At 42.1% G+C, this 23,235-nt stretch overlaps 1 protein-coding gene across 2 annotated transcripts in view; it reads right to left on the bottom strand.

The window, feature by feature from the left end:
* The window catches only part of cdh4 (cadherin 4, type 1, R-cadherin (retinal)), a 574,783-nt gene that overhangs the window by 38,488 nt on the left and 513,060 nt on the right, over positions 1-23,235 (bottom strand). For both annotated transcript variants that reach the window (XM_060910366.1, XM_060910367.1), the window contains exon 8: positions 14,553-14,725. In XM_060910366.1, the coding sequence (XP_060766349.1) occupies positions 14,553-14,725 (173 nt within the window). The remainder of the gene's footprint in view (positions 1-14,552; positions 14,726-23,235) is intronic.

Here is a 23,235-nt window from a genome sequence, read left to right as displayed (position 1 = left end):
TTGTAGCTGCAAATCATCACAGGAGAAGGGGATGTTTAGGGGGAAGAAAATAAAACAAAAATGTCCAACCAAAATGGTTTTCATGTAAAATTATTGGACAAACACACAGCAAAACAACTTCTTTTCTGCTCTTTGTTCATGCTGTGTTTCTCCATCATCAGCAACCAAGAGCAGTCAACATAAAATGAACAACCCATATGCTGATTGGCCTGGCTCGAGTGTACCACCAGATGGTGAGCCGAAAAAGCCACTGACCTTCAATCCACACAGGGGACTATTTCTCTCCAACAGATTGGTGCAAATTCAACATTCTTCATATTCCCAAGTATCACTAAATATCTTGGGATATTTACCTCAGTACAAGAGTCTGTGTGCATGACCTGTTACAGATCCTTACAGAACCTCAAGATGCGGGTTACAGAAGAGAGGTCTGAGAGTTTGGGAGTTAAAAATATATACACGTAGATTCCAAACTTGCTGAAAGAGCAAGGGCACCTATCCAGCTTAAACAAAATTAAAGCAATCAAACATGCAAGCTTTACTGGGGCCAGTCAGTTAGTATATAAGGTTTATTCCCAAGCAGAGAACTAAACTGCAACAAAGCTCTATGGTGTACAAAACAACAAGGAAGTCAAATACTCCGTTGTGAAGTTGTAATTCAAGCCTCAACACCAGGCATTGCCCGAATGCCCAATTTGCCCGACCAAAAATATTTTAGCGGATTAGGTCTGTTTGGGCACACTTACTGTCGACTTCTTTAAGCACAAAAATTATTTTCGAGCGAGTACATTACAAAAAACAAGACGTATTAACCAGCATCCTCGCCTCCCCTGTGATCGCCGTTTTTTAAAAAATTTCTTCCCAATTTGTAACGCCGATTCTGATTGGCTCGCTTCAGGCGCAAGTGTGCGTTTGTGCTTTTCATCACTACGAGCGGTCGCTGGCGCCCTCTACGTTTTCCCGGGTTGACTTCAGGACGTCCACAGTAAATATATATCATTTGCATAGTGAATTATCCCATAGATAAATCTATCTTACCCCATTTATCATTTGACATTAGCCCATCATGCATGTCAAGGTGAGGAGGACAAGTTGTTTAATTTCCTCCTAAATGCAACGGCAAACTGAACGAAAAGACGGTACTGCAGTACAGACTCCTGTTTTATAATGTTTTTAGCTTTATAATTCATCTTTGCAATATTGCTAGTCATTGTTATCGGCAAAACAAAGTGTGTTTTGTGTCCTAAACTCTATATAAAAAGACGCATTATGTACCGTCGCAAGTCTTACATATATATTATGTTTCATGTTTTCAGGGCGGGCGGCACGGTGGTGTAGTGGTTAGCGCTGTCACCTCACAGCAAGAAGGTCTGGGTTCGAGCCCCGTGGCCGGCGAGGGCCTTTCTGTGCGGAGTTTGCATGTTCTCCCCGTGTCGGCGTGGGTTTCCTCCGGGTGCTCCGGTTTCCCCCACAGTCCAAAGACATGCAGGTTAGGTTAACTGGTGACTCTAAATTGAGCGTAGGTGTGAATGTGAGTGTGAATGGTTGTCTGTGTCTATGTGTCAGCCCTGTGATGACCTGGCGACTTGTCCAGGGTGTACCCCGCCTTTCGCCCGTAGTCAGCTGGGATAGGCTCCAGATTGCCTGCGACCCTGTAGAACAGGATAAAGCGGCTACAGATAATGAGATGAGATGTTTTCAGGGCTTGTTCTTCTGTTGCAGAAATACATACACACACATATATATATTTAAACATGTACTTTTGTCTAAATAACTCAATTATACCCCTAGAAAACATTGCCTTGAACCATGTACTTGAAAACTTGCCGAAATACCAAAAAGAATTTTAGGGCAAAAGGAAATTCAAGGGGGGCAAAACATTTTTGAGGCCATAAAGGCGTCAAAAGTTAACGTTGAGGCCTGTAATTGTAAGATTTCTGATGTTTTCTGCAGCAAATGGTCTTGATGTATCTTACAAACACAAGGGCGTCTGACCACAAGATGTTGCTGCTATTTCTAACAACGACATCCTCTTCAAAACAAAGACAAGCTATTAAGACGGCTGAGGAAAAGAAAGCTTCCAGAAAGGATGAGGACGAAGCAAGCTAAGTGCCTGAAAGCGTAACTGCCTTTGCTACCTGACAGGTAATTATTTTTCTTGGAAGGTTCTGGTGTAATTTGTTATCCACCCTGTGTGTAACATTATAAATTTACATGATATTGTTACCTTGACAAGAAACAGCTCTTAAATGTCTGTTGGTGTTAAACTGTGTCATTTGCCTGGATGTTATTTACAAAGGCAGCATTGTGGGAGGAAACTTCTGATCCAGCCAGGATGTTGCACATCAAGCTGACGTGATGAATTCAATCAGTGTAGGTGTTGATACGCTTCTTTATGTAAAATCAAGTGTTTGAACTGCTTGCATGAATTGCTTGGAAAAAAAGAAAAGTGCATTTACACCAGCACCTTTTGGAATATACTGTTACCACTGCACTGAGAAAATGGCTTTGGCCAGAGGGTTGGTGGAATGAAGAGAAAAGGTGGATTAGGTGGTGGTTGGAGCAATAATGGGCCTCAATTCTCAAACTAGAGATAGCCAAATTTATTCGCAGGAAAATTTACATGAGAAAATCCAGTTAGTTCAGAAAAACTTTCGCATCCTACTCAGAATATAATGATGCATCGTGCGATGAAAATCATGACACAAAGTTACGATAGTCTGAATCGATGAACCGCGATTATCATCAGGCTGCGTCATTTTAGTTTTTTCCTTGCTGTAACTGTATTGTACATAATTATACATACAGGACACTTTTTCGATGGAATAAAAACGTGTTCTATTCCCTTCTAGCAGGTTTCATTCATTTGGTTTGATAGCATGCAATATTGTTAGCATATCGCTTATCCTACGTGTATTACGTCACTCTACCCAATGGGAATCAGCATTGAATATGGTTTATGATACTGCATGGTTGTCAAGACAACATGACGTCTCATGTCGGAGAAGTAAAATTTCTGCGCTAGCGAGCGACTGTGACAATTTGTAAACAAACATGGCCGCCAGGTTTGCTTTGTTAAATACGGAAAATTTTGAGAGAATTTTGAAACAGAAAGACGCGTTGAACACCCGAAAGGAACATGTATACATAATAATAATGGCTTTTTTTGTGGGATATCAAATATATTCCATTCAGCTACTCGTCTTCGACTCGTTCAGTATCGTGCTAGCTGAATGGAATATATCTGATATACCACTCAATGCCAGCCAATATTATTTAAATAGAGGGAATGCACATGACTTCACTGTAGGCGGATGTAACACAGCTCTAATGCCGTGAAAATACACAAAAAACAGATCTAAAATGGGAAAGAGCTGATGTGCGCTTGACTATACAAATAGATTTAACAAGAAATCAGAGACTGCTGAAATATAAAGAAAGGAAAAACAAATGGAGGAAGTACAAATGTTTATAAGTTTATTAAGAAAAGGCCTATTAACAGTTTCATTTTTAATCAAAGGAATATTTTAGTCAATAGGCGATTATATTTTACTCCAGGCTTTACAAATGTGGGTAAATGTTTCTTGTTGGTTATTAAGAAAATGAAAAAAAAAATTATGTTGATAAAGAATAGGAAAATAAATGTTGCTTTTTTTGTAATTTTCTTCATTTAATTTTGCTTCAAAAAGTATCGTAGGAAAATCGAATTGTAAACTGGATGAACTGTTATATCCCTAGATCCTATGAGAGCGCCTGAGTAAATTTATGTCTAAAAAAAGACTTAATGTCAACCTATAACTGTCGAGTTACTGCAAACATTTAGGGATTTATTACACTGTCAATATTAAATAATGTCTTTATTTTTATTTCTAACAATTCCACACATTAATTCAGTGAAAATTTTGTCAAATTCTCTCTTTTATATTAATGGCTTGAAAGAAAGCAATCGGAAACAAAGCCGTACGAAACAAATAAATCTAGGCATTCAATTAGGACAAAAGTAATGGCACCCTATAAAAGAAGGACGTGTTAATGTGTGTACGTGGCAGCAGACGTACTGCAAAGGCCGAGATCGATACTGGAAGGTTTAGCTCGTGTTTAGGACGTGCTCTTTCACAGTTCTCACCTCTGAATGCCATTAAATGTAAATCTTCATTGCCATGATCATGCTTGTGTTTTTTTTTTTAAAGAGGTGATTGGCATTTATGAGCATATGCATGCAAGTATGAAGATAATCAACATTGCTGAAACTTTTTAAAATATGGCATTAATTTGGAGTATGATTTGACTTGCAAAACCATTTACTAAAACAGAGGCCAATTGTTAGAGCAGCTTTATCTTCATGTAGTCCTTTAATCAGCTGTAATGATTTCATTTTTGAAATAATGAAATACGAATGCAAATCGACACAGTCCGGATCTCTATTCGAGATTTTAACCGCGAACAATCATTTTGTCGGTTCTTTCCTTCTCGCTGAGGAAATAAGTCACTGCATAATAAATCACATTCACAGTCTTCAGCCTCTGACGGCAGGAGTGCTGAAGGCCATGCTGGTGTGATGAAAGAGCACATGCAGCGTTTGTCCCAACTACTTTATTTAGCCTTGTCTGTCTGAGGAGCGAGAACGGAAACACCCATCCATCACGGAGTGACCATCATTTACACATACAAGTGAGCAGATGGAAACACGCGTGCACGCACACTCGCTCCTGAGTCAACTGTTATAAGAAGCACTTCACAGCCCAGTGGGCTCTGACCTGTCTTCAAATCTCAGTCTGTCGAGAGACGAGGAAAGGAAGGAGAGAGTAGGAGGAGAAAACCCACCTTCTGATCCTCCTCTATGCACACAAACACTCGTTCACAAAGTGCCGATCGATTCCTTAATCAGACGCAGCACAACAGACACCTTCTCACCCAGACTTGACATCAAGAGCGAGCACATGCGCACACTGTGCACGCCGTGGGCAAGTGCAGGTAAAGAAAAGGCAGCGGTCTGTACAATCTGGCCTCCTCAGACTCACACTGTTCAGAGACACACAGCCTGTAATAGACGTGCACTCTGGAGGAGGGGGGGAATCAGGTGGCATCATGCCAGGGGCTCATTAGGAGCTCAGGAGTATGGAGTATGCGGTTTTACCTTCCAGTAAGAACAATAACAGCATACTGTCTATACATCTGCCTATACAGGGATTTTATTCACTGTTGTATGACGTGAGGACTCTGCAGCTTGGAGACGCTGATATTAATTACTGTGTCTATTTATTCTGAGAGGTGGGAAGGAACAAAGTGCAATTACTTTCTTACTGTGCTTCAGTCGTGAAACGTTTTCCGAGTTTTTCTTTCATCTAAAACTTCTGACTTTTTTCTGACGACATTTCAAAAACCTACGTAAATCATGCACGTCAGTACTCGATGTAAATAAGTAATTTAGAAGTTATGCGAGAGTTAGACCTTGGATCGAAACTCGTGATGTCAGCTTGACCGAGGAGCATTTGTGTATGTATTAAGCTGTACAGTAAATACACAAATTCAATGCCAGTATTAATCTTGTACAGCCAGTGATTTTTTTTTTAAATATTGCATTTTATTTAACATGAAGGTCATCGGAGGAGACGGCATCTAGGTGGAAATCAGCAACTCTCCGTGCAACTTCTGGCTGCTTTGTCAGTCGCAATTCAAATAAAAAAACGCATTGTGGAAACGAAATGACGCCGAGTAGGGTCTAATAATCTAACTGTAGCCATGGTGCTTGGCCAACGTGTTGCAACCAGGATGCATAGAATTTGAAGTGAATATGGTCAAGAACTCTATAAAGAACTGAAGAAATTGCCCTTTGGTGTGTGGTGTGGACGTACCCAGCGTTCCCAGGCTAGACCCCAAGATCCACCCTGATCCTGACCAGGATAAAGCTGGATGAATGAATGAAGAGCTTGAAGAACCTAAACAAAACTTGCTAGCCCTAGCTCTAGCCTTGACCTTGTTTGATAACTTCAACTCATGCAAATTTGCAATTCGTTTCCACAATCAGTTCATTTCCTTTACAAGTTACCTTCCTCTTGGGAAACAGAAAACAAAGAATCTTTGTGTCGTGGAAGAAAATATACAAAGTGAAAGTCATTACGCACCAAAGATCCAACCAGCTGACTTTTTCCTTCCAAATTTCTTCACGTCTTTGCACGAAATCAAATTACGCTCACTCGAACGATGTTTTATTTCATAAAAGGTGCCAAGTAGAAATCATTTCGAAAGCTAGAACTACAGCAGCATTTTCTCAAACTGGAGCTACAGTAGATAGCCGTCATTAGCTGCTCACTCATCCAAAATAACTCCAGGAACAAAACGAAACGGAGTCCTGTGGAACTCCAAATGATTTTTAACGATTCTTAACGAATACAATGTGTGTGTGTGAGAGTGTTGAGATTAGAGCAGAGGTCAGCCCCTCTCTAGCCGAGAGGTTTAATTGCTCTGCACCTCTGATCAGTCCTGTATGACACTACAGTGATCCTCGAATCCCAGCAGCCTCATGCGCCTGGTCTGGGCTTCTTCACCCCACTAATTACTGCATAAATATTCCAATTAGGATCATGCTACTGATGAAAGCCCTTTCCTCCTCCTGATGAGCGTGTATGCATGAGATAAATCTCTCGACTCTCGGCACTATCCAGCTCCATCTGACGGCGTGTCCTGTGGCGCGGACGCTGACATTTCCAGAGCTTTTGATTAAATACTGCACTAGTGGAGCACCAGCTCTTCTGGGCTTCCTGGGAGTCCTATTAAATGAGTGCACATGCACATCCCAGCTCGTTTATCTCCGCACGGGGTTATTGTCATAATTGAGGCACTTTGTGTTCTGGAGCATATATTTTTATTGGCGTTTTGATGGCAAGAGACTGCATGTGTGATCCGTTCTGCTCGCTCTGTACCCTCCGTGTGTGTAGAAACACACACATGTATATATGTGTTGGTGTGTTATTAGCAGTAACAGTTGGTATGTAAACACCCCAGTGTGCCCTAGTTTGGCATAATGGCACAGGTGGGAGGTGGAGTGATTAATGGGTGTTGCTTCGGATGTATCCTGAGATACACAAAGAGCGGTTGTAGCATCTAGACCTACATTGTGCAGATCTACAGTGAAAAATAGGGAATGTGTGCTAACTGACATCAAAATATTACGTTTCTCATCAAAACACAATTATCAGTCAGTCAGGTTCAATGCCCAAACTGATAATCACATCAGTTTTTCTTTGGCTAATCAGACACAAGGTACGCCACCGCACTTGCCGGAGCGGTTGGGGTTAAGCTGCCTTGCTCAAGGGCACTTCAGCCAATCCTGCTAGTTCAGGGAATTGAACCAGCAACCTTTTGGTCCCAAAGCTGTTTCTCTAACCATTAGGCCATGACTTCCCAGTTGCTTATACTAGTTTCTAAACACTAGATGGAAGTGTGTAGAGTGACTGTGATCACATCACGTGAGCCAGTTATGTTTTAAAATCTCACCAGGATGTGAGCACAGATAGGGAAAAAAATATATAACTTATTCCTGTATTAAAGGAGAACTGAAGGCAAATTTATCCATCATCAAAATTCTATTTCTCCTTTTATAAAATATCGGAATGCATTTCTGATCGCTATTTTGTCGCTGCTATAGCAAGTTATGAGTGTTTGAAATACGCTCTGTAATATATCAGTCCGTATGTCGAAGCGATTGCCGTAAACGAGATTCGCTGAGACCTGTGCGAGACATCGTAGGACGGAAGTAAAACGTACAGCGGAAATCAAACTGACCAACATCTGTCAACGCTGTCAAAAGACGTGCGTGCCCTCCTTCGAACGCTGACGTAATCAAGCTGGAAGTTTTCCCTGTGTCCGAAATCGCTGCATACTCACTATACAGGGCACTATATAGTGTGGACGCCATTTTGTAGCGCTGTCTGAAACCTGAGTGAGGATTATGTGGGAAATGCGCTCAGTATAATATGGATTTATCACAAAAATACATGCATGCATTTATTATTTTGAAAACCCACCAGCCGCCTGATCCAGCACGTTTTAATTGTGCGACAGTAATGACGTAAATACCAGTGCGACTGACTCGTCCTTATCTTGTCATCTTTCCAGCTCTTCTCTACTCCACGTTGGTTCGAAGTCATATGGAATAATCTCCATCACTGATGAAGCTGGCAAATCTCAAAAGTAATCTAAACTGGAACGATATGGCGATCTGGCCGCTGTGTAAACAGTTTTCAAAATGGCAGTGCTGACGCTTCACGTTTGAAGTCTCGCACAAGTCTCGTGAAGATCGCGCGGATAAGCGACGCCTGCCGTGGACCAAACGAACTACATTCAACACGGCTAAAAACCGAAAAGGCCGATAAGTGTAATATAATATAATATGCCAATACGAGTCATGATATAAGGTTAATAAAACAGGGCTGTGAAATAGAAATGACAAAATCTGAGGAAACAATTTTAGCAGGGGTTCTGGGAGGAGCAGCCCCCCAGGAGCTGGGGACCCGCAGGGCCCCTGAAGCTGAACAGATTTTGTGTATATTGATAGATTTGAAGCATCTCCTGAAAGCAAATATTTTCTCAACCATGCCATTTAATTTGAACTGTTTATTATTATTATTATAATAAATTGAATATATAAATGTGAACAAGATGGTCTACCTGGTAATCTACAGTTCAACAGCTTCAATTTCACCAATTCTGCATGTTTTTTTTCCTTTAACATGGTCAACCAAACGCGTTCTTCCACCAGAACCGTACTTCACATCCTGATGGCACAAGATGCAGTAAGCTTTCCCCGGTTCTTTTATCTTCCGTATGTGCTCATTCACTACCGACTTTAAACTCCAGCCATCGCCAATTCCATGGATTTTTGATGCCGTTTTCCTTGTCAAATGTTTTCGATATCGTCGGTCTCACCGTCCTCCCTCTGAACGATGTCCCTCCATGACACGGACATACCGCGAAATTCTCCTTTTCAAAACCGTTGATATCGAAAGCGTGTTTAAAGAGCACAAGATTCGCGCCGTGGTTTGTAAGCATGGCGCAAACGCCGTAAACCGGTCTGTCATTGTCGCAAAAGAAACCTTCCCCCCCAATTTTTATTGCAAAATTAGATGGTTTACTAAAATGATATTTTTGGCGGCCAAATTAGCCCTGATAAAACCGAAAACGTATTTGAATAACACGTTAACTAAGAAATAAAGCAAGTTTAAACATGACTTCAGTTCTCCTTTAAGTATTAAACGGGACATATTATATATTATGAAACACACTTTCAGTGCTTGTGCACATCCATTTGGGTATCTGGAGCCTACCAACCTACAAACTGTGAAATAAGACACCTAGTCTGTTTCTTTTGAGCTGCCGATTTCAGAAAACATGAGCTTTTCTCAACTAGCCGTTCAGATTCGTCTCTCCTATCTATGTCACAAGTGGAGCTCATTAGAATAACCCCACCCCTTCATCTCCACTCATGGCTGGAGAACTGCCTTAATGAACGAATATTCATCTTCAACGCGCTTCCTGATTGGCTGGCGTAAGAGAGGGGGCGGGGTGAGCAGTGACTCATTATCATTTAAAGAAACAGGTACTCAAACCGGCTGTGTTCAACAGGGCTGTTTAGACAGGGTGAGAATGGAGCTGTGGTGCTTTATCGTTCTGCTCTATTGACCAAAGCATGTCACAGACATTTCATTAAGACCTCAGGGAAGTGCGATAACTTGTGGAAAGGGTTAAAGGTACGTCACCTTTAAATTGACATGATTACAGTGATTTGGGTTTGATCCAGAGCTCGGCTTCCTGCATTACTGCTGGTAAAGCAAGTAGTATCCCTACAACAAAGAGAATGGGATTTTTAAGAGCTCAGTTGGTTCTTCAGGGCCCGGTCCCACAACACCCATCACTACACCTCTGCCTGAGTTTAGTTCCAATCTGGAGCAGAAACACCACAACTATAATCCCGACTATAATATCATTTGGTCCGGACACTCAGGGAAATAAGTACATGCAACTTAGGAACAAACATGGAAGTTTTTTCCAAGTAGTAGCACATTATTCCAGGTCATACTGCACAGCTCGGACTTCAAAACAACCCATGCACACACTCCGGTGGTTGATATAATACGGACAGGTCACGGATTATGGAAATATAATTTTTTAAAAAAAGGGATACAAAATACGGATTTTAATACGGGTGCTAATAATTTACAAATTGGTCATGAACGTTTCAGTATATTACAGATTGGCAACTGATTTCATACAGATGATGCGTCATGGATAAAAAATTAAGTCGTCGAAAACAATTAAATGTTTGGACTGCTGAAGTTCATAATTAAAATATCTTACCTGCGTTTATACCGTATGTTTATTAATTTACTATTGATATTTCACGGAAAATCACATATCCGTGAATAAAAGACTTTGTATTACATTTTTTATTTTCCGTGAATCCGTATTTCGTGATTTCATGATGCGACAAGGATGCACAAAGATGCCCGGGGAAAAATAGCACGTGCTCAGACAACGTCACATGGAAACAATTACCTGATTGGTCAGATGTTTCATCGGATCAGGTCCAGGCCTGGAAAAATGGCTCCAGAAGCAATCTCACCGATATGGATAAACCCAGGCCTGGGATATCGTTATCGGTCTGGTGTGACCACCAACCACATAAACTGCAGGGGACTGATTTATTTATAGTTATCGTTATTGTGGGACTGGGCCTTAATTAATAGTTCATGAATCCGGGGGGGGGGGGGGGGGGGGGGGGGGTGTCTCACCTTCCTGAAAGCTTCCCAAAAACACATTGATACTTTCTCTGGTTTAGGACTGTAGTAGATTTGGAGCTTACTCCAGAAATACTGGGCACACACATGCCCCTTTTCCACCAAAGCAGTTCCAGGGCTGGTTCGGGACCAGTGCTTAGTTTGGAACCGGGTTTTCTGTTTCCACTGACAAAGAACTGGCTTTGGAGCCAGAAAAAACGGTTTCAGGCTAGCACCAACTCTTTGCTGGGCCAGAGGAAAGAACCGCTTATGTCAGCGGGGGGCGGAGTTGTTAAGACCAACAACAATAAGACCGCGAAAGATCGCCATTTTTAAGCGACGAGAAGCCGCAGCTGTACAAACGCGAAGTCATCCATTATTATTATTGTTGTTGCTGCTGCTTCTTCCGTGTTGTTTTTGATTCGATATTCGCGCCAAGGTTTATGCAAATGTAGCGACGTAACTGACGTATACAGCGACGTAATGACGTGGCTTCCCTTAGCACCGCGAGCTATGGAAAAGCAAACTGGTTCTCAGCTGGCTCGCAAGTTGAACGAGTTGTGAACCAGCACCAGCCCCGAACCAGCCCTGGAACTGATTTGGTGGAAAAGGGGTAAGTGAGAGAGAGACAGAGAGAGCGAGAGTGAATGTTATGGCCCCTGAAAGAAAAGAAAGAAAGAAAGAAAAACTTTATTCATCACACACTTGTGAAATTTCCTCTCTGCATTTAACCCATCTGAAGCAGTGAACGCACACATGAGCAATGAGCAGACACACATACCCAGAGCAGTGGGCAGCCATGCTAACAGCGCCCACGGAGCAGTTAGGAGTTGGGTGCCTCGCTCAAGGGCACCTCAGCCCAAGGTCGTCCCATATTAACCTAACCGCATGTCTTTGGACTGTGGCGGAAACCGGAGCACCCGGAGGAAACCCACGCGGACACGGGGAGAACATGCAAACTCCGCACAGAAAGGCCCTCGCCGGCCACGGGGCTCGAACCCGGACCTTCTTGCTGTGAGGCGACCGTGCTAACCACTACACCACCGTGCTGCCCAGTGACACTGAGGGATCAGACAGCACAAACTGACGAAAAGCTCCAGGTTCACTCACAGTGACCCCTGCATGACCCCACACATTAGTACAGAGTGGTTAGGAGAAATGTTGCGTATCTGTACAGACCTCGACACACAAAGAGGACTCAAAAAAGAGTGGGAGGGGAAGAAAAAAAGTGTGAGAGAGAGATTACAGAAACCTGTTAATCAGCAGGTGGGTGAGAGTGAGAGGAATGTGGGAGTGAGGTCACAGCCCTTGACGCATGTATTTGAGCATATGTTGATAAATCAGAGCTGCAGGCTCGATCTGAGAAGCCTTTAGGCAAAAATAATAAGCAGAGCAGAGCCCCGGCCCTTAGCATCTCAAGGCTTTGGCCGTTGGCAAGGCTTTCATTTTGAACCAGAAGGCAAAGTTTCAACGTCTCCAGCATGGAGATTAATGTTTTTAAGGTTCTTATACACATACACACACTTGCAGATGTACACATTCACAATACTACAAAGTCTATCTAGTATGTAAAATTAGACAAATCTGCATGAGCCAATATGCAGAAAAAGGCCAAAGTAAGGCCAAGGGTTAACATTCAGAGTTTTATTCATATGTAATCAAACTAAATTGCTAGGAATCATTAGGATTCAGAGTACTTGCTTTATGTATGAATTATTAATGGCATGATAATTATAACCCTGTATAACACTGCTTACTGGGATGGGAATATTATATTTGGCACTGAGCTATGAAAATATGTTTTCCAATTTTAACCAATTTTATGTGCCTGCGTTTGGTTATATTTCAGTCGAAGCCAAAGAATACATTTTCGATTAATTACAGAATCCCACACATGTACGTGACTGTTCATTTGACCTCACTAGCCTCTGTGGATCTTTGTTTTGTTTTATTTTCAGCTTTTAATCATGAGCCGTGTTATTCCTGCATCGATCCTCTTAGGCTCGTTTTGTCAGGCTCGTCACCCTGCAATGTGCCGGACCTCAATACCACCGAGCTAAGCAGAAATGCCTTTCATACAGAAATGGGCCATTCTCAGAAAATGTAACAAATTCAGTTTTAAACATTGTTTGTTTTTTCTCAAAAACCATTAATCCTGGCCCTCTATTACACATTTATTTTAAGAAATAATTTAACAGAGCAATAAAAAAAAATTGAAACAACTTGTCTGCGTTTGCAAAAATTTTATTTTGCCCAAATATACCAAAACGTCATTACCGCCATAGGTCTAAATGAGGATTAGTGAAATTTGAATTCAAATAATTCCTTTGTTTTTATTTTCATTTTTCTTTCTGAAATATTACCTTCACTTTTTATTGTGGAAAATATCATGCTCTTTGCTTCAACGGTTTTTGGTGTCTAGCCTAAAATATATGCACAAGAATGTGTACTTTATTGATGTCTTTACCGTTACCCAAATGGTAAAATCATGCTGTAACTCAGGGCTCTGACCATAGATGGCAGTGCAGCTACATGAGGAAGGACCAGGATGTTGAGCAGCCATTTTGAAAAAAAAAAAATCACTGGTGTATGAATGCTGGAATCCAGGATACTGATCAGGTAAATATGAAATTGAAATGTCGAGATGTCAGGGAAATTAACGGTCTTTGCCGTTACCCCCAAATGATAAAGATAACAATGCTGCATGTTGAAAAAGTTTAGTTAGCCAAGTAGCAAGTTAGGATGGGATAATAAATACATAATTTTATCTTTTTTTTCTGCAATCAGTGACCCAAAAATGCCAGATGTCGTCTTTACTGTTACTCTACAGCAGGGGTGGGCAATTATTTTTTCCATGGGGCCACATGAGAAACAGAAAATTTTGTGGAGGGCCGGACCAAAAGGCTGAACTAAATTCTGCATAATATTAATTGTATTTCTTTATCTAAAGCAGTAAATAACATTGTTTTTACAAGCTGCTAAGACTGGTAAGAGTATGGAAAAAACGAGGTTGCTTTATAAAAAATGTCATTTATTCAATCAAATTTCCCAAAACAATGGTTAACAAAATGTGAACGTTTGTACCATTTTTTTTTCAGTCACATTCACCCCAAAACACAATACAGACATCACAATATTGTCTTTCTACTCCAAATATCAAGCAAGATACATCATATTATAATAATGATGCCGTGTCAATTCGGTGTAGGTATCAGATCTACAGATCGGCTCGGGCTCCGGTGCCTGCTGGTGACGTCACTATGTGATTGGCTGGACCGTTTGAAGGATGACATACAAGTTTGTGGTTGGTCTGGACAAATTACGGAAGTAGTTATCGCGGGATTAGGTTTGTTGAACACAACTTCAAAATAAAAGCAATGCACATTTAGTCCATGCATGAGGTAAAATTAGAAAATACGTTTATTTTGTAATTTCTAATTAACCTTACGCGGGCCGGTCAGAATGAACCAAAGGGCCGGATGCGGCCCACGGGCCGTAAAATGCCCAGGTCTGCTCTACAGGGTAACGGTAAATACATTATGGGTAACGGTAAAGACAACAACTGGGCATTATTTTTTTCATAATATCACCATCTCTTGCTTTGTGAATTCATGAAATATACTTTTTTCTATTAAATATATTTACAGGGATTAACTAAAATTAGCGTATACAAAAATGTTTTTAAAATATCTTTACCGTTCCTCATCACAATTTCTGAGAATGGCCCAAATGTCTTTTTTTTCCTGAGTGTGTTAATGAGAAAGAATAACGGCACACCTCTCTGTCCAGGCCTGCTGCGATGGTGCTGATCTCACCCGTCCCTCCGTTGATGGTGAACATGTTGGGAATGGGGATGTGTGGACTCTGATTCAGGATCCTGTAGTGCACTAGGCCGTTGGGCATCGTGCTGTCATCGGCGTCGATCGCGGTCACGCGCATCACTGACGTGCCTGCAGAGAGAATGTGAAGCTCTTTTGAATTAATCGCTAGTAAAATGGCTTGAAATAAAAAGAAAACGTGTTCTTTTGTTTGGATCACTGGCAAAATGTCATTTCTGCGCCTCTGTCAGTGTAGAAATGACTAATTACGGACAGACGCACAATCCACGCAAGCATATGCGATTTCTCGTCACCGCCATCATCTTGTCTGATGAGGAAAATAATGGCTCAGTGATTCAGCAGATAAATCTCTAAATAGGAAATAAAGTGTTATCAAATTCCTCTGATCTTTGACATTGCTTCTTATCGACCTTGTTCTCCTTACTATAAAATCCTCAGCAAGTTTCAGCCATTAGCATAGCACTGCTTTAAACTGATTCACACTTGTAAAGTTTCTGGATACGTCTCTCGCTGTATCACCTCCATTCGCTCATCCCATTAACACACCAGGCTTAATGTAGCACTTGCTAGGTGTTCTTCAACATAAACACAGCAATTTGAGCATGACTTAATTGTGTGTGTGGGCAGTGTACTTCATGGCCTTTAACCCCGAAAGCCTGATTATTGATTTCGACAAGCTTGTCACCCACCATCTCAAATGTGGGCAAGCAATTATGGTCCCTGTGTGCACGTACACCCAGGAATACAGCTCGCTATTTCCCTCGACGTGGGCGAAATGTCACTCTGGCGCTCTTCGCTAATGCCATTCTGTTCAAGTTATGTTCCAGCCACTTGGTAGTTCTCTATCAGTGGCCTCCAAGTCTCCGGTCTCCTCAAAAAACAAACCCTATCAGCAATCGCTCCAAATGGCAAGCTGTACGGACGAACCCACAAAACATGACCATGTGTGACGCTGATAAAGTTGGTCAAAACTTGCTCAAAACGTCTATCACCTGGTGTCAACCTGGACAAAATATTCCACAGACCAAGTCTGAGACAAACTTGATATCTTGCAAAACAAGTTCAAAGCTGCTTCTTACAATTTTTTTTTACTATACAATGGAAGGAAATCTCTCGGTCATACTCGATTGTTCAAATTCTTTCAAATTCACAAACATGCCAGGAAATCTGTCACAATTCTCATGACAAAAATCTCATCTCATCTCATCATCTCTAGCCGCTTTATCCTTCTACAGGGTCGCAGGCAAGCTGGAGCCTATCCCAGCTGACTACGGGCGAAAGGCGGGGTACACCCTGGACAAGTCGCCAGGTCATCACAGGGCTGACACATAGACACAGACAACCATTCACACTCACATTCACACCTACGGTCAATTTAGAGTCACCAGTTAACCTAACCTGCATGTCTTTGGACTGTGGGGGAAACCGGAGCACCCGGAGGAAACCCACGCGGACACGGGGAGAACATGCAAACTCCGCACAGAAAGGCCCTCGCCGGCCACGGGGCTCGAACCCAGGACCTTCTTGCTGTGAGGCGACAGCGCTAACCACTACACCACCGTGCCGCCCATGACAAAAATAACGAAAGGAAATAAAATACGAAGGTTACGGTATTACGAAAGCAGAATTAGCTTTTGTACATACGCACAACAAATATGCAGACGTGCCAGCCTTGAAGAAGAATAACGTGTAGTCCTGTCGAGTGTTGTAGTCGAGTCACTAAACCTCCAGTCCGAGTCCCCAGTGTTCAAGTCGAGTCCGACACAAGCCCCGCCCACTATCAACAGGGCAAATAACACGAGAGAGGGTTAACGCTAGCTAGTTCATCGCTCGGCAAGCAAACCACGCCATCAACAGAGCAATGAACATAGCGTGTCACTTCCTTCTCTGGGTGGAGTATTGCCAAATGACGATTGAAGTTCGAGGTGGTCCCCGTCGTCTCCTCGATAGTTCTTCTACATATGGAACACATATTGTAGCAGTGCATCTTTTCCCACTGCACGAGAAGTCTGTATAAGCAAAGCGGACAATCCTAGGGGCGTTCTCTCCAGGCGTTTTAGCGCCGCTAACGTTAGTTTGTTCCTGAACATGACGTACGAACAGGTCAATGTGCATTCTCTTGCACAAAATTAGTATACAAATTAATGTAGATATAAATATCTTATGCCAAACTATTATGGCATGTTACAAAAAATAAAGAAAAAAAAATCAGAGTCCTTGTCTCCGATTTACAAGTCCGAATGCAGTTAATGCACGAGTCCGAGTCATCAGTGTTCAAGTCACGAGTCAGATTCGAGTACGACAAGCCTGGTGGGGAGTAAAAACCTGAAGCAGTACTTTTTCCTGATAGTCCTTTAACCCATTACTTGTTTAATGTTCCTTGTAGAAACCTGGAAATGGTTTCCCTTTTTCACCGCAATGTTCAAGCTGTTCAACAGCAAACATCATTTTTAATCACTTTGTAATGATCGTTACCATTAAAATCATTTGTCGAGTGTTAGATTTGACACTTCATTTTTATCTCCAACAAAATTTGGTGTGTTTTTTCCAGAACAGACTATTTTGACCAAATTAGTGCATCCCTAATTAATGTAGTTAATTGGTCTTTCACTCAACAGCATGACGGATGTTTGGCAAATTTATCTAGACCGCTAAAGCTTCGTTTCTTCTCAGCTACTGTTGAATTTGTTTTGCTTTACGGTTGTGAGGGCTGGACCCTCACAGCTGCATTGGAGAAATCCCTAATGGCACCTACAGTACCTGTGCATGCTCCCTAGGGTACTTAACATCAGCTGGAGAAACTATACAGGGATGTGATTTGGGGCTGGTGAAATTATCTGAAAATTTTAGCCGGGGGTCTGGGGGCCGCAGGCCCCCAGCTGGTCCAGGACAGCGGCCTGGTGGGGGGACAAGTGGGGAAGCCCCCCGAAGCTCCTGGGTTCTGGGGTTTTCTGACTTAAAAACTGTACTAAAATGGCAAGCAAACACACAAGAAAAAACTTGTCATGATTAACAAATTCAAGCCAATTTAATGGTCAACATGCAACTCTGACACACACACACTCGCTCACTCTCACACACACGCTCTCTCTCGCTCGCTCACACACACACACACACACACTCTCACTCTCTCACCCCAAAGAACCAGCGCGAGCAGGGCCCGCTAGCCCCCCGCCTTGTGACGTAATTCGCCCCGAGGCGAGCCGCGGTTTTTCTCCAACCATTCCCAGCGGAACTTTTTTTTCACTATTCTGTCGATTTCTTTAACTCGATTTGCATCTTTACGCTCAATCACGGAGGCTGCCATCTTTCAACTCTTTGTTTGAAGCGAGCTTACGTACAGCTATCTAACAAGCGCGTTCATTGGTTGTTACAGAGCGATGAGCCAATCACGTACCTCGTTTCATCTCATTGCGGTAATTACGTCATTTACGCAATTACGTCATTGAGATGAAACGAGGTACGTGATTGGCTCATCGCTCTGTAACAACCAATGAACGCGCTTGTTAGATAGCTGTACGTAAGCTCGCTTCAAACAAAGAGTTGAAAGATGGCAGCCTCCGTGATTGAGCGTAAAGATGCAAAGCCGAGGCTGCCATCTTTCAAACAAAGTCAGAACGAATAGGATACGAATGTGGATGAGGGAAAAATCGGAAAAAAAATTTTTCTTCAAGTTTTGAGGTGAAAAAAGCGGAATTCCGCGAATTCGCGGAAAAATCACATCCCTGACTATATCACCAATTCGGAGCTGCAGAGTGAACAGTATCTCGGACGAGATTGGATACAGGAGGCTTGGCCTTGTTGGTCATTGTTATCGCCACCCTGACCTTCCCACAAGTCAGCTGGTGCTGTGACGCCCAACCCATGGTCATCTGAGGAGGGGCCGCCCTCCAGCCACCTTTCTAGACACACTAATAACCAGGGCCATGCAAAGACCTTTGGAGGGGCAGGGGCTCAACATTCAAAAAAGGGCACTTAGGACAAATTTTTCACACAAGTTAACTTTATTCAAAACTAAATTTCAATTGCAACTGAACATTCTGTGTGTCTTGATAGAATACGTTGTGGACGTCGTCATTCAGCCTTAAGTTTTCGAAGCTGCTAGAATATGTTATTAACGCCGTCATTCAAACTAAAGTTTCCGAATCTGCCACGTTAATGAAATGGATGGAGCAAACGGTTTAAATATAGCCTAGGCGGCTTCATTAAATGATAAACAACCCTACGCATTTACTGTTGTGTTCTAAGCTGCACAATATTGCATGTTCAGATAAGAAATGAAAGGAGACTTTCAGTGTGACCTTACCATGCCGTTCCTCGCACTGTCTCCCACTGTCAACCGCCTGCATGCGCTTTCTGCATGGAGGTTCACTGAATGCATGACGTCACGGATTGATGCCCGCATTTACATAGAAAAACGTTATTTTATAAATCTATAATTTCATATATTATTGTCAAATTGTAGAGAATATTGATGTTGGAGCTAACTTCTCATCTCATTATCTCTAGCCGCTTTATCCTGTTCTACAGGGTCGCGGGCAAGCTGGAGCCTATCCCAGCTGACTACGGGCGAAAGGCGGGGTACACCCTGGACAAGTCGCCAGGTCATCACAGGGCTGACACATAGACACAGACAACCATTCACACTCACATTCACACCTACGCTCAATTTAGAGTCACCAGTTAACCTAACCTGCATGTCTTTGGACTGTGGGGGAAACCGGAGCACCCGGAGGAAACCCACGCGGACACGGGGAGAACATGCAAACTCCACACAGAAAGGCCCTTGCCGGCCACGGGGCTCGAACCCAGGACCTTCTTGCTGTGAGGCGACAGCGCTAACCACTACACCACTATGCCGCCCTTGGAGCTAGCTTATCTTTTACAAATATTTTAAAAAAAACAAAAAACAACAAAACAGTCCCTATGAAAAGGGCACTTTGGACAGCAAACAGAAAAGGGGCAGGGGCTAGAGCACCTGTAGCACCGGTTCATTGCACGTGGGTGCTAATAACGGACACGGGCTCAGAGTCTCTCTGAACGGACATCGTGCATTAACAGTTGTGATGACTGGGCCACCAGGCGTATAGCTCGGCTGAGGCCGCATTCACAATGATGACGATATACAGCACTTGTCTGATATGAGCGAAATCAGACATGCGTGGAATTAATTTTATTCCACTTTAATGAACTCAAAACATGATCTTTCAAGCTGGAAAATCAATTTGAGATGATGGAAAGGGATGGAACTTGTGCCATTTAGGGATTTCTCCAATGCAGCTGTGAGGGTCCAGCCCTCGCAACCGTAAAGCAAAACAAATTCGACAGTAGCTGAGAAGAAACGAAGCTTTAGCGGTCTAGATAAATTTGCCAAACATCCGTCATGCTGTTGAGTGAAAGACCAATTAACTACATTAATGAGGGATGCACTGAAATTTGGGCTACCAGTGTTCAGTCAAAATGGCCTGTTCTGGAAAAAAAAGAAGAAAATTTTTTTTTTGTTGGAGATAAAAATAAAGTGTCAAATCTAACGCTTGACAAATAATTTTAATGGTAACGATCATTACAAAGTGATTAAAATAATGTTGAACATTGAGGTGAAAAAGTGAAACCATTTCCAGGTCAGTTAATATCAGTGTGTTTAAAATTAATAGATGCAACTGTCAATCATTCCGGATTCATATCTCGATTGCGCACATTGTGTAACGAGTGTCAGGTAAAAGGTCGTATGAAAATAAAAGTGAACGTAAACAGAAAGAGATGGAGTAGACTGAACGTCTTGTATCATTTGTTGAAGCTGTACTGATTTCTCATGAAATCAGGTTAATTTTGCATGAAATCAGCTTCTCATCTGGCCGACACGTCGCAATTTACGAGTCCGTTTCCGTCATTTATCTGAGCAGCCAGTGGTTAAAGCCCTTTCTTAAGAGCTGGTAGATTTCTGGCAGTCCTGGGATTAGAACTCACGGCCATCTGCTTAAATATTCTTCCTTGAAGGGGGCACCCGCTCAAGCCCGTAATAACATTTCTGAGCTGTTTGTGAGACGTGCGATGCTGTTTTGGCAGATATTGATTTAAGGCTTTAATGACTGACTACATCTTCACAGGAGGCACTGGATCTGGCGTAATTGCTCGGAGACATTTCCATGACAAAACACCTATGAAAGGATAATCAAGGCTGAGGGTTCTATTTCAAACTTCATTACATTTCTGAGCAGGATCTGACACCCAGCCAGAGGAGACAAGAGAACAAAGGCAGAGCATGAAAAACAATTATGGCCTCTTCAGATGGGCCAACATTAAAATGAACCACCAAAAAAGCAAAACTGAAAGAAGGAGAAGGAGGGAGGGGACGCAGAGGATCGCTCGATTGCCTGTCAAACTCGTAGACGCCATGAAAGAGAGCGACAGAAAAAGGGAACGCTGAATTGAATGTCAAATGTCACTTTCAGTTTTCAATGAGTGGAATTCTGTCCACGGATTATTCACTGCGAGTGAAAACGACGCAGAAAACAGTTAACCTCCAAGCGTTTAATTCAAAACTAATTCAGAAATGTAATTGCTTTTCGATTTAAATTGAGATGCGTAAAAGTGGCCAGACAGGAAATGGAACATCAACACACAAAGCAGAATAAAAGTGGACACAAAGCATTTGCTGCGGGGGGAAAAAAAGTGCAAGACGGGAAGGACGGGACCTCCAAAATCATGACCTTCAAAAGAATTTGGACAACAAGCAACAGGAAGTTCTTGGACAATACAGTCTAAGAAATTTTTATTCGGCTGCAACTTCATTTCTTGATTTTAAAGAAATAATTTAAAACAAAAAACGTGCATTGCGTTTCTTGATCAGGGTGAAGTAAAACTAAGGCCATGTACACACGTAGCCGGGTATTTTTAAAACCCAACATTTTCCCCCCATCCGTTTATAAAAATGTTTTATCCACACCACCTCGTCTTCGAAAAAAATCCCTTCCACACATAACCGAACATCTGCGTTTTCAATCACATTCATAAGCATTCCAAACCTGTAGATGGCATTATTTCCCCAAATCCTACCCCCAATCACATCAGAATAGCCCTCTGTTGGCGTCACTTCCGCCTAAACATAAAACATCGCGCCAAGCTCGTTCGTCTGGACAGACTCGGAGACAGAATTGCTTCTAAACACAATTTTGGAGTATAAACTTCAAAAGACGCAAGAAAACGTTGATTGGGAATCTTGTCAGTAGTTGGGCTTCTAAAATTAAACATGTAAATAGCACCTGCACAATAATTAACGCTTTCAAGGCACTACTCCGATCCATTACTCTTTGTCCATGCTTAATCTGGCTTCTGCAGTAAACAAAGGTGGCACGTTTGACGTCAGGGCAGATTTGTTGTCATTTTTTTGGCGCAGATTGTGACGTTCTAAAACGCAAAACTCCGGTTATCTCTGTCTACACGAAAAGGCATACACGGAGTTTTCAAAAATCTTCACTTTGCCCGGAGTTTTTTTAAATATTCGTTTTTGATGTGTTTTCATGTGGATGAACAGGCCAAAACGTAGAAAAACATCTTCGATTTAGCAGATACCCGGCTACGTGTGGACGGGGTCTAAGATGGTAACATTAATGAGCTTTATAATACATAGGGCCAAATTACTCAACTCTGACTGGTCAATCAAGGAGGGCTTTTTTTCCTTAACACGGGGACGTATTTCTGAAATGCTATTGGCTAGTTTGTTGCTTGGTTACGGTTACAAAAATTAGCAAATTTTGTCAACAAAATGGCCGACTCAGCAATGCCGCGTTTCGCTATATTTGACGAAGAAATGATAAACCAATTGAAAGCTGCAAGCGAAAATTAAAATACCAAAAAAGTACAAATTTTTGGCTTTCCGTGTTTAAGAAATGGGCCACAGAAAGACAATTAAACAACTCTCTAGTGGCATACAAATGCTGCGAGTTAGACAGGGTGCTATTGCAGTTTTATGCAGAAGTGAGGAAAGAAAATGCGAAAAACTATGAACCAGACTCTCAAAGTAATGCAGGCAGCACTGGATCGGCATCTGAGACAAGAGAAATATCCGGGATCAATCCTGAATGTTAAAATCCTGTCCAAAATCCTCGTGTCGTGTCGCCGTGTCATGATGAAAGACGCTTTAGAAACTGATTCAAACGTGCAAAATAGTCTTGCGCCCTGATTGGTTCAGAAAACGTGAATGACAAATATTGTGAACTTGAATGGCTTCCGAAGTATGAATTTGGCCCTATATATTATAAACAAGTAATCGTATGGTTCCTCGTAAAATTAAGGATCAATTTAACTCGTGATTTCGAAGTTTTGAAATTGCCCTCGTCGCTTCGCGACTCAGTCAATTTTCAAATCACTTGTGAAATTAATCCTTAATTTTACTCGGCCCCATACGATCACCTATACTAACTGCTTCCTTTGCAAAGTTTTGCTCAGCAAAATGAAAATAACGAGGCAAATGCATGTTGTGACTGCTATTTATATTTAAGTTATTCCACAAAATCGAGTCGTACATGAGCTGATAGCCGACGAGGCACCATGTACGACGAGATTGAGTGGAATAACTGCTTTATTCCATCTACGTTCACTGGATTTTGAAAAACAGAGCA

The sequence above is a fragment of the Neoarius graeffei genome, chromosome 26, assembly GCF_027579695.1.
Source record: "Neoarius graeffei isolate fNeoGra1 chromosome 26, fNeoGra1.pri, whole genome shotgun sequence".
NCBI classification, from domain to species: Eukaryota; Metazoa; Chordata; class Actinopteri; order Siluriformes; family Ariidae; genus Neoarius; species Neoarius graeffei.
Note: the sequence above shows the minus strand (reverse complement) of the source record. Positions and strands in the feature narration are given on the sequence as shown.